The sequence below is a fragment of the Lactuca sativa genome, chromosome 4, assembly GCF_002870075.4.
Source record: "Lactuca sativa cultivar Salinas chromosome 4, Lsat_Salinas_v11, whole genome shotgun sequence".
Lineage (NCBI taxonomy): Eukaryota > Viridiplantae > Streptophyta > Magnoliopsida > Asterales > Asteraceae > Lactuca > Lactuca sativa.
The window spans coordinates 163,015,553-163,027,344 of NC_056626.2; the positions used below are offsets into that span (position 1 = coordinate 163,015,553).

The 11,792-nt window shown below is 34.3% G+C and overlaps 1 protein-coding gene and 1 non-coding gene across 2 annotated transcripts; one reads left to right on the forward strand and one right to left on the reverse strand.

The window, feature by feature from the left end:
• Positions 1–866: 866 nt before the first annotated feature.
• Positions 867–948, forward strand: TRNAS-GCU (transfer RNA serine (anticodon GCU)). The gene has a single exon. It is a non-coding gene; the product is annotated as a tRNA-Ser (tRNA).
• A 4,517-nt stretch (positions 949–5,465) lies between these two features.
• LOC111921376 (lipoxygenase 1, chloroplastic) lies at positions 5,466–9,556 on the reverse strand. The gene is made up of 7 exons (XM_023916937.3): positions 8,835–9,556; positions 8,396–8,676; positions 7,884–8,121; positions 7,467–7,802; positions 7,196–7,389; positions 6,502–7,067; positions 5,466–6,407 (listed from the first exon to the last, which is right to left on the reverse strand). The coding sequence occupies exons 1-7, from the start codon at positions 9,202–9,204 to the stop codon at positions 5,651–5,653; spliced, it is 2,742 nt and encodes a 913-aa protein (XP_023772705.1). The 5' UTR covers positions 9,205–9,556; the 3' UTR covers positions 5,466–5,650.
• Positions 9,557–11,792: the final 2,236 nt, after the last annotated feature.

Consider the following 11,792-nt stretch of genomic DNA (forward strand, 5'->3'; position numbering starts at 1 on the left):
GAGGATCAAATAGGCTGCAGAAAGCAAAAGATCTGGAACTAACTAAATTAGTGATTTCAAATTGTCTTAAATTGTAATCAACTTTTTATTTGATGTTGCGGATCAATTTTTTACAATTATAGTAATACAACCAAATTTAATTATTATGATTTTTATTTTTATACATCCAATGCTGTATAAAAACAATGTTTTTAAATTTATTAAATTTTTTATAATTATAGTCGAACCCTGCTCCCCTCTCGTGGGCCTGATGGTTGAGGGTTTCACAGCGGGACATGCTGCTTTAAAAGCAGCCACAAGCAAAGTCACCAAACATAAGAGATCGTGCATGGAAAACCAACACGTGTTCATACCATTTGCATTTAATACGTTTGGTTTCCTCGCACCGCATGCGGTAGAGCTTCTTAAAAGAGTACAACGAATCATGCATAGTAATGTTATATCTGTAGATCTTCGGATATAGTCTTTAAAAGAATTAGCTTTACCATTCAAAAAGGCTTAGCGGCACAGCTTGTTGCCCGTTTGCCATCTCATTCATTGTACGATGACAATTGAACTTTTAGTTTAATTTAATATAAAATGATTACGTCAAAAAAAAATTATAATCTTTATGTTATTTTACTTTGTCAACCGTATTATACACAGGTTATAACCTAATTTGACTAATATTATTAAAATTTAGTCAATTTACTAAAACTTTACAATATAAATTATAATGATATAATAGGAATAAATAAATGTTATATCAAACCGTCTTTCTATAATTTAACACTTTATTGGTTACTATATATTAAATTTTATCATTTGAAACTATCAAACCAATATCTCGTATTCATATATAAAAAATATGCGATTATCAACATATTGACGCTTTGGCCGAGTGGTTAAGGCGTGTGCCTGCTAAGTACATGGGGTTTCCCCGCGAGAGTTCGAATCTCTCAGGCGTCGTTCTTTTTGTTACTATTAATAATTACGAGTTTCCTTCCTGCATATCAAAAGTTATCTTTCATCCTTTTCGCTTAGAATCCATAACAAATCAAACTTTTTGGAAAAACCAATTATTCATCTTCCATTGTTATTACAGGTGTTGATATTTTTTGTCTTTGCAGTTAGATACAACGATCTTTCAGAGATTTAGGAAGCTGCTCTTTTCTGTTATTTGTCTTGTATTTATCTCTATACAAATCAGGTTGATGTTTTCTTGTTATTCACAGTAGACTTATTGGAAATTTATCCAGAATCTTTCATGTTTTATGGGTTCGTTAAATTTTTGTAAATTCTCTTTATTGATCATCAATCAAACTGGAAACATTTTTATGATGCTGAAATGAAATTGCTTATTTTGATATATCTCAAGGTTTTCAACAATTCTTTCTTGAATCTATTTGCTCCTGAACTCTGATCCAACATAGGTCCCATGAAGTTCAACGACAAGCAATTGCAAGTTTCTGCTGCCACTTTAAGTTGCAGCTCCAATGGGAATGGTTGGTTTCTAGTGATTTTACATCAAATTACATTTTCATTGAAATGCACATCAATTGCATTGATCCTAGTGCAAAAACTTCTTATTTCCTCAAAACATATGTGTACAGTATATATAAAGGATTTTGATTTTGTGGGGTTTTCATTATAGATCATGATTTTGTTTTAGTTATAGTTTAATTATCAGCTGAATTTTGCTTGAGTATAGGTTCTATTACGAAGGAGATGGAGATGAGGGCAAAATAATAATATTAATTAGGACTTTATATAATTTTCTAAATAATGTTAGTATCCTCGTTTGTAACAAAAACTAGTTTTTGTAACCACATGTGCAACAAATAAAACATGCATAATGTAGGGAATAAATGGGTATCTTAGTCTACGTGGTTACACTACAAGTTAGGTGGTGGGGATAATGTGGCGCCTAAACATAGCGTGCACCCCACCACTTAATGACGTGGATGATATCACGGTTAATGGGTGTGGTCTCTCTCTCTCTCTCTCTCTTTCTTAGAGAGGCGATGCTCATGTAGCCGGAATGTATATCAGATTCAAATATTTCAAACAATTAAATGATTAACATTTGAACAAAAATTTTTAAATAATATATATATATATATATATATATATATATATATATATATATATATATATATATATATATATATATATTGTTATTAATTTTAGAATTTATCATAATATAAAATGTCAAATAACAATAAACTTCAAAGAACCTATATAGACATTATTTTATAAAAACATATGACTAAGTCAATTACATATAGTTACATACTATTACTAATGATAGTGTCATTATTACATATCAAACAGTTTAATAGACTTAGGACACAATACATGCATTAGACAAATATATATCACGTATTAATATTACATGACTTATTCTCCTACATTATTGATTTTTGATAGGTAATGATAATAGCGGCGAGTGTATGTCTTATCTGTTGGCCGGAATGTATACCATTGAACGCTATTATTATTAAATATATTTGCATTTACTTTTTACTATGAAGAATAAATATTTATACCGATATTATTTCATTTTCACAAGTATATCCATTTTATTACTTTTATTAAAGTTTAATTATATTACTTAATGTAAATCATCAATAATATTTGAGGGATTGTTTGAGATTACTTATTTAGACTAAACGGTATGGGACATCAACGAGAAGCGACGCGGTGACGTGGCAGCCGACGACGGCGTTATGACGGGGGAACACCGCCCCCCCATCTCGTTGCATCTCGTCGAGGACATCTCGTGGGCGTTATGACGAAGTGAAACGCGAAGATTTTACCGTTGATTTTTTTTGACCGTTTTGAAACGGTCGAAATTCAATTAAAAAAAAAAACTTTTTTTTTTTTATCTTTTTACCTATATATATATATATATATATATATATATATATATATATATATATATATATATATATATATATATATATATATATATATATATACACTCTTTTTTAATTTACACTTTATATATCTTTTTAAAATCCTCTCTATATTTTCTACACTTTGTTAATCAAAAAATGGAGCAAAACCCAAACACCCCCCCCCCCCCCCCCTCCATCATCAAACTCAAATACAACCTCGCCTCTCGGATTTGCGGGGTACGAAAATTATTTTAACCTTTTGTCGTCTCAAGGTTCACCACAAATACCATACCAATGTGCCGCTTTCAATCCCGCTTCACCGCCACTGCAATTTCCCAACTCACCTTACGTTCAACAAAATCAATTTGGTCAAAACCCAAATTTACAACAAAATTTTTTCTCTACTTTTGGTTCGATGCAACAAACAACCAATCAACCGTCGTCTACAACACAACCAACAGTTCAAGTGGAAGCGGGGAGTAATAGGAAAGGGAAAGGAAAAGGAAAATCAAAAGGGAAATCAATAGCGGTGGAATCTGAAAATGCAGACGTTCCACAATGGTGGACACCGGAGGAGGAATACGCTTTGACGGCGACTTGGTGTGCTACTTCAAAGGACGAACTTCGCGGAAATGGAATGAAAAAAGGAGCTTATTAGGGGGCGGTGCTCGACAAGTTTCACGCTATTTTAAGGAAAAATCCGTATCGCAACAACGACATGTTGAGCAGCAAATGGGGTATGATAACTAAGCGGCAGCAAATTCAACGGTATTTACAACCGGATTGCGGCGCAATAACAAAGTGGAACCAACGACTTTGATTTGTTCAAAGCTGCTAAGGAACAATATCGGGTCGAAATGGGTCATGTTTTCGACTTTGAAAAATCATGAGAATTGTTGCGAGCGGATCCAAAGTGGAATAAAACGCCTACATCGTCGGAGGTTCAATCCCAAAGGTCTCGCAATTCTAGTTCGGTCGACGTGTCGGACGCACGGACTAACATCGACCTAAACGCCGATGACGATGAGATCCCGGATGATATCCAAGAGATATCCCCACCACGACGACCGCCCGGACGCGACAAAGCGAGGCGCGCTGCAAGACATATGGAGGAGGTGGAGACGAGAGCAAAAGATGCGGCGGAAATGAGAGCGAAATTCGACGAACATAATTTATTAATAAAAGAAAAAAATGAGTTGAAACGTCGTCATTTGGAATTTCTGGAAAGTCAGGCACGAGAGAAGCGGGAGCAAAAAGAAAGGGAACTAATGACACAACAGTTGTCAATTCTTCGGACAAGCGAGGATGGTTTAGCACCTGCTGATCTAGCGGTGCTACAAGCAATGAAAGAACAAATTAGGAAAAAATATTTGGGTTGATTGTGTGGTATTTAGTAGTGATTTCAATGTTATTTTAGTTATTAATTTAGGTTTAAAATTATGTTTTTTTAATTGTAATCGGATTTTAGATTTTAAATATTATGTCTTTTTTTTGTTTTTAAAATTATATGTTTTATAAAAAAAAATATATTAGTTATTAAAAAAACGCAAAAAGAAAAAAAAAACTAAAAAAAAAAAAGTTAAAAAAAACGAAATAGTAAAAAAAAAATACAAAAATAAAAATATTTATTTTCAAAATGTTGGTGTTACATCTTGTTGTATCTTGTTGCTCATTTCCTCACTTGTTGTTATAACACCACTTGCTTATGTGACATGTGAGGTGGTGTTGCATCTTGTTGCCCACACCCAATGCTCTTAAGTCAACTTACATTTTCTTTTAAAAAAAGGTTCATGGAATAACTTGTATCTTCTATTAATATGTAAATTACTTTTTAGTGTTAGAATATTACAGTTTACGAGATACCAAAATATAACAAACAAGTAAATCTATCCAAAAGTGTTAAGCAAAGTTATTTTGTGCAATGAAAACATTCAGATTTGTTTATTAACGATAATATGATACCAAAAACAATAAATTAATAATTACCTTATTCAGACAAATCCCAAAGACTACTCCTAGATGATTAACATTTTATAATCATATCGTTTTACATTGTCGTTTAATTAGGAACTCTGGTTAAATATGCATATACAAGACACTCTTTCTGTTTTACTATCGAGAGACTCTTTCTGTTTTACTATCGATTAAAAATATAAAACTATATCATAATATAAGTAATAGGACTTCGATCCTCAATTTTAATCTTCTTCAATAATCGATTATTCTCCGACAATAAAACCAAAATCAATATCTTTCACTTTTTTCTGAAAAGTTATTTTATATTCAGTCTAAGTTTAGTTCATGAGTTCATAACAAATCGATATTCAACCAGTTTAGAATGATTCTTTTTCGACCTGATGCGAACCTCTACTAATATGTTCGACAATATCAGATTTTATACTTTATGTCATTTTTTATTTTTTGAAAGTTATCATAATCATTTTTATGGCACAATTTTATTTATACAAATAAAAGTTTAAAATCTCTACTTTTCAACTGCTACTAATTTGTTTTTATTTTCCACCTACTAATTTCTATGTTACGGCTGGCTTTTCCAAAGATACCTTCAACCCATTCACTCTTGGCTTTGTATAATTTAATTAAACCATTGACCATTTATTTAAGAATTTAACCACAATTTTACATGTTACATGCACACCTAGAACGTGCATCTAAGAACATTGATATACATTACAATATTACATTTTTAATAAACAAAAATAATACTTACTATACTACTTTCAAAAAATACGAGCCTAAAAATTAAAAATTTATATCGACACACTATTTGGAACACCTCTGCATGTTACCCCAGGCTCTGAACTGGGTACAAGCAGTTCATATGGCAAAACCCCAGCACCACATCTATTCTTTAGACACGTGTCATTGTTCCTTCTCTCAATCTCCTTTTCAATCCGCTGAATCTCTGCCGTAAACCCATAAAACGCTTCCACGATCTCGGCGTCGCCGGACCACGTCGACCTCTGTTGTCTTTCTCCGATGTACTCCTCATCCGGCGAGTGAGTAGATAGCGTGTCCACCACCGCCATGTACTTCGTCGACTGTAGCAAACTCGGTAACGCCGATAGGAAGTACCTCTGTGGGTCGTCAAGGAAGCTTTTGTATTCCGGGTCGTTTTCATCGGGAATCAACCGCCGCATTAGCGGCGGCCGGTTTGGAACGTAGCCACCGTATGGGTATTGACCGAAGTTGAGAGCCGCGTGTTGTGCCGACGCGAGCCAGATGATGGTTGTCAGAATGGATGTAAGGTCGTCTGTTGTGGCTAACGTCGGCCACCAGTTCTCGTGGCGGAGATCGGCGTGACCTACGTTGATTGACTCTGCGTACCACGCTTGTAGCTCCCTGTCGTTGCAGATCTGAGCGGAATCCGGGTAATATCTGTTAACGTAAGTTCTAACCCAGTTTTCAATCGCTTCCCAAATCAAAAGCCCATCGGAAGCATACGGATAATCCTCGATCAAAAGCTTCAAACCATGTGGCTTACTTGAATCACGAACAGCCATACCTCTGTAGAAATCACCAATTTAGGTCAGATGAACAGAAATTGAACCAAAAAAAAAAATTGGAATCGAAAAGGGGATAAGATAAACCGATTGTTTACCTTCTAATGAGATCTTCCGGAAGACCTTCTAAATCGAAACGCCAATTCTTATAAGCAGCGGCACTGATCTCCATACAATAACGTCCGGGAGTGAAGCAGGATTCAATGACGCCATCAGCGTTGATCAAATTCTGGCGAGCTAAAGCATTGATTTCAAGCGTGTATCTCATGTGAGGATCTAGAAGCTTGTAGACAGGATGCATGGCGCTCAGTTGTCTGTGTGCAGCTAATATGAAAGGTTCCATAGCAGCATGTGTTCGTAACCAGTGGTGCACGAGTTGGTGGACGCCGGCGTCATTTGAGCATACATGAGCTTTGGCTAGCTGCCACATCCAGTTTCCGGTGGCGTCAACCGGCGGAGTAACTACTTGCTTTGACTCTGAACCAGGTAATGCTTGTGGAAGGCTGAGCTCGATTGCAATTGGCATGAGTGTGCCTGATGGATTTAGGTAGAAGATTGTTCGTGTTGCATATGCTTTACGTCCATCGAGTGCATTTATTCGATCGAGAAATGGTAGGTATATGTCATGGTAATCGATTATGAAGAGCTTATTTTCTTCAATTGCCTGTTATAAAATCATTCAAAATAATTGTAAGTTAATAGTATGAAAGAGGTTAGTTTTTTTTATTTTTTTTATTTTTTTTTATTATTATTATTATTATTATTATTTGTAAATAATATAAAAAATGTTACCTGTTGTACTGTCATTCCATCAAGATGGCCCGCAATATGTTCTTCCCGAAGAACAGACTGTTGTGGGCCATATTTATCAGGGTCAAGCCTGCTGACAGGCGGAAAAGTCTGGAGCTTTTCTATACTGACCGGGTTCACCCCCGCAAGTGTTTGTCTGGCGAATTCATCGTCACGCAACCAAGCAAATCTATCCTCTGAAAATCATAATCATTCGTAAATTTCCAATTTTTTTTAAAAATATAATCATAAATCCGTAATTTAAAAAACTTACTTGAAAGAATTTTTGGGGTATCATATTTTAAAAGGCCACCACCTTGGCTAGATTCTTGTAACCTAGTGACCAAATTAGGCAATGGAAGCTTCTTCAAGAGATCATCTTGAAGCCCTAATTTTAAAAGAACTCCTTCACTATAAAGACTATCGATCTGTGAAAACCCTTTAAAGTCGTGTTTTTTAGAAATACTTGCCACTATTGATGGCAATAAATTATGTAACACAGCTTTTAATCTCCCTGTTGAAAATGCATTTGCTTTTGACTCCTCAAATTGTTCATCTCTTGGAACATACATCGGTAATGGCTTCTCCACACGACTTTCAGCTTTAATATCTATAAATAATAAAATATATATTATATATCAAATGAATATAACCATAAAATTTATATTTATATTTATATAAATAAATATACCAGTATCACTAGGTACACGTCCAGTTCGGCATCTTCTTGGATAAGGGATTTTATCACCTCCAAGTGAAGGCCTAATATAGTCATTTCCTCTATCGGGATTTCCCAAATCATTATAAACATCGTAATCATAGATTCGATCTGACAACTTTCTGATTCCATCTCCATCACCTCGTAAATCTTTAAGCTCTTTGTCTCTTAAAGACTTTAATCCTAATGGAGTTTCATTAGGCAGATATGGCTGCAAATAGGAAAAAAGAAAGTTATAATTTGATTAATGAAAGCGAAAGACTTTGAATCCAAATTGGGTATTTTTTAAAGACCAGGGAATATTCAACTTGTGATAAGTTATCTGATGGAAATTTAAGGTTTGACTTTGAAAGTTTGAATCTTGACTTTCTTGATTTATTTTAGGATTCTTTGGCTGCTGGTTTTTACTAGTTGAATAATAACGACTTAAAAATAATCAAGATTTGACTAGGAATGTATGTATGTGGGAAAAGTCTTGAATTTACCTGATTAGAGAAGAAAATTCTGGGTTTTGGATGATCTTTGGTGGATTGAACCCATGAATTACAGGGGAAATGAACAGGACCACATGCAAATCCTTCAATGGTGATCGTCTCTAAGAAGAACTCGCTTTGATGCTTATTGGTAATGGTGATTGCTCCAGGGATTCCGAATTCTGAATCCACCGAGATATCAGCGGTGTAATTAACTCTTTCAGTTTTTAGATTCGATTTCTTTGACCAATCTTTAATCGCAGCTTCTTTGCTTTTCTTTGGAGCTCTTGTTTCTTCAAGATCAAAAAATAGAAATTGATTAGAAAGTTAATAACGTAATCTAGTAAGAGAGAATGAAAAACCCAATTCGAGAACATTCTTTGTTAATCGTTTTGGCTTTGAATTAAAATGATAAGATTCACAGAGGCATATCATCGAACAGTTGGCTTACTTGGATCAATATCGTTGCTGTAAAGCTCCAAAACAACGTTTCTCCCGATCTGATCGGTAAAAGCATCTATTTTCCTCAAAACTGTCTCGTTAAAATCCTCCTTGTTCTTGTTCCTAACAGTCAACACAGCTCTCACCTTAAACGTGACCGGTTTTTCAATTCTCACAATTTTGACCAAATCTTCACTGATTGCTGCCACCACCGCCGGACTCGTTGTTCTAACACCTTTCTTCAACCTACTTGACCTCGACCTCGTTTTATCAAGCGGAAACCTAACAGGGTTTACAGAAAATTGAACCCGATTTTGGTGACCAAGAAATGACGACTTCTCCACTATAGAACACCCCGTGATTTCTTTTACAAGTGCCATCTTAATTCCAGTTTATTCCGGATGAAACTGAAGTGGGTTTTCTTAATCAACGGAGACAAATTGGGAAAAACAGAGTTTGGTGGATATGAAAGAATATGCTTTGGGGGTCCAACATATATATACACACACAAGAATGAGAAAAGTGGAGAAGATGACGAAATCACCGGCCAGTCATGTCAGTCTACTGCGCACACACTCCACGTTTAACACTTTTGAATTTATGATCGCTTTCTCGTAGTTATTCCGTTCCATCGTTTTCTCGTCTTCATTCATATATATGTGAGGAAGACTGGAAGATCGGTGGTCTGATTTGGGGAGTAAAAACATTTCTTGTCAAACCGAGTTTCTGGTTTTGCGAGTCAAAACGCGGCCGATGAAGGTGCGTGGAGAGTGGGGAAGAATTTGAAAGGACCCATTTTTGTCCTTGTGTTTCACAAAAATGCTAATTATAACCCTATTCCGCTAAAAGATGCATGTGAGTCCTTACCTTATAGGAAAAGTAAAATAATACGGTTTTAAACACAAGTGATGTTGACAAAACATCACCCTATATCTCCATGGCAAGGTTAGTTGGGCTTGGGGTAAATAGCATTGTCACTATCACTTGTGAAGTGAACCCGAAAGAAAGGGTTATGATTATCCTAAAAATACTATGTGAAAGTTAAGAGTATCCACATCGGGCCTTTCAAAAAAAATTTGCAATGCCACTAAGCATATATAGATTGCCACTTAGGACTTCATCTTTCAATATTTAAAAGACTTGCAAGTTGCAAGTAGGTTTATAATATTATTTTAATCTATCAAATCACATGTTGCTTTTTTGCAAGATGTTAAACTTGCACCGGTGTAGATGCCCGGTGTAGATGCTCTAAGTTATTATTTTGAGTGAAGTGCAGCGTACAAAGGTAAATGATCATGTGTTATGATATTGCATACAAAGGTATTTATGAATACGAAATACTTAGATTATAGAGAGTAAGTATCTTACATACGATATACTTGTATGTGATGAGTTGGTTGTTTGTGTATATTTGGATAGTATAGGTTTGTCTTTATATAGTTAATATATATTTTGAACATGTATGGGTCGCATGTCTCCCAAATTTTGCAAGAAGTGGAACTCTATGTTCGTAGGTTATGCCTATACTTTTGGGTATCGCTTTTTGTTTGCTTTGATATGGGTCTACACTTGATCCTTAATCTGAATTGTGGTAGTGTGCAAAAGATGACATTACCATACGTAAATTGTATGGGTGCATCTATTCTATGTTGGTATACGTGCCTATATTTGACACATAATTGTTATCCGCATTCAAACCATCTCACCACATTAATTTGATTTAACAATAATATGATTATCCTAACTTTTGGTGTTCTTAAAAAGCCTTCGATTATTAGGGTTTTATATCTCCTTTTTCATCATCTTCTTTATTGCTTCAATTTTCTATACAAAAAATGAATTCTTAGGAAAATTGTTTTCTTCTTTGGTCATCGAATGTTTTGGAGATAACTGAGCAGTTTGACCTTTGCTCTTTTGTCAGTGTTGAATGTAACATCGTCAAATTGACATATAAGTTTTTGTCCTTTTTAGAAAAAAAATTAGAAATGAATAAAAAATAAAATTAATTAAAAAAATTTAGATATAACTTAATTCAACAATAGTAAAAAATATTGATAACTCTATTTATAAGTTTGATAGTCAAATTGACAAAGTTATGCTATACGAACCAAAGTTGTCAATTTAGAAAAGTTAAGATTTTATTCTTATTGACCAAATAGAACTTGAAAGTCATAAATTTTGGTCAAATGATATTTAAATAAATTTTTAAGGAGTAGTTAGTATTCCATGCCAAATCGTGGTAAAAGCAAAGTCTAGAGGGACCATTCTTGCCATTTTCAAAAAAAATTGCTTAAGATGAGAAACTCTTCTCCCCTGATTAATTAAACAATTTATTTTGTTTAGTTATGGAGAGCTTAGATGATGGTGATTTCTCATCCTCCTTGTTGTTTGAGTCTCCAAGTTTAGTTAGTGAAAACTAGTCATATTATCACAATCTCCTAGCTTCATAAGGTATAATTTTTCTCTTATCTATTCATTACATGGTCTATGGTTTGTGAAATCCTTCTAATATGAAATCAATATATCAAATCTAATGTCTTTTTTGAGATTATTACACCATTTCTCATTTCTAGATCAATCCTCAAGCAACAACTTCATTCGTAGTTATGAGATTTCGGTTTTGATGATGTAACACTTATTTTTCGTAACACGTATTATTTCGAAAGAGGTAAATTGATGTGAGACTAGTAAGTAAAATAAAGCATAGATTTGCTTTAAACAAGGTATTGCTTTTTAGCAAAATGGAGTTGAGAAAGTGATATATTTTTTAAAGATGAATGCATGGATATAAAGATCGTCAAAAACGGAGTTCATGTGAGAAAGTTATGTCCGTTTGATGTTGAGATGAAAGTATGTTTCTATTTTGAGAAAGTCAACGGAAGTCAAAGTCAATTATCAACTTTATGATTTCCATAACATGGTGGTGTGTTTACCACGACGTGAAAATAAATGACTCACCGAGACACGT

What these genes read in the sequence shown, in the direction of transcription:
- LOC111921376 (XM_023916937.3), bottom strand. Translation starts at nt 9,204, where the DNA reads ATGGCACTTGTAAAAGAAATCACGGGGTGTTCTATAGTGGAGAAGTCG. An exon ending in GAATTTTCTTCTCTAATCAG is followed by an intron (nt 8,122 to 8,395) that starts GTAAATTCAAGA and finishes TCCTATTTGCAG; the next exon opens with CCATATCTGCCTAATGAAAC. An exon ending in CCGGAAGATCTCATTAGAAG is followed by an intron (nt 6,408 to 6,501) that starts GTAAACAATCGG and finishes TGATTTCTACAG; the next exon opens with AGGTATGGCTGTTCGTGATT.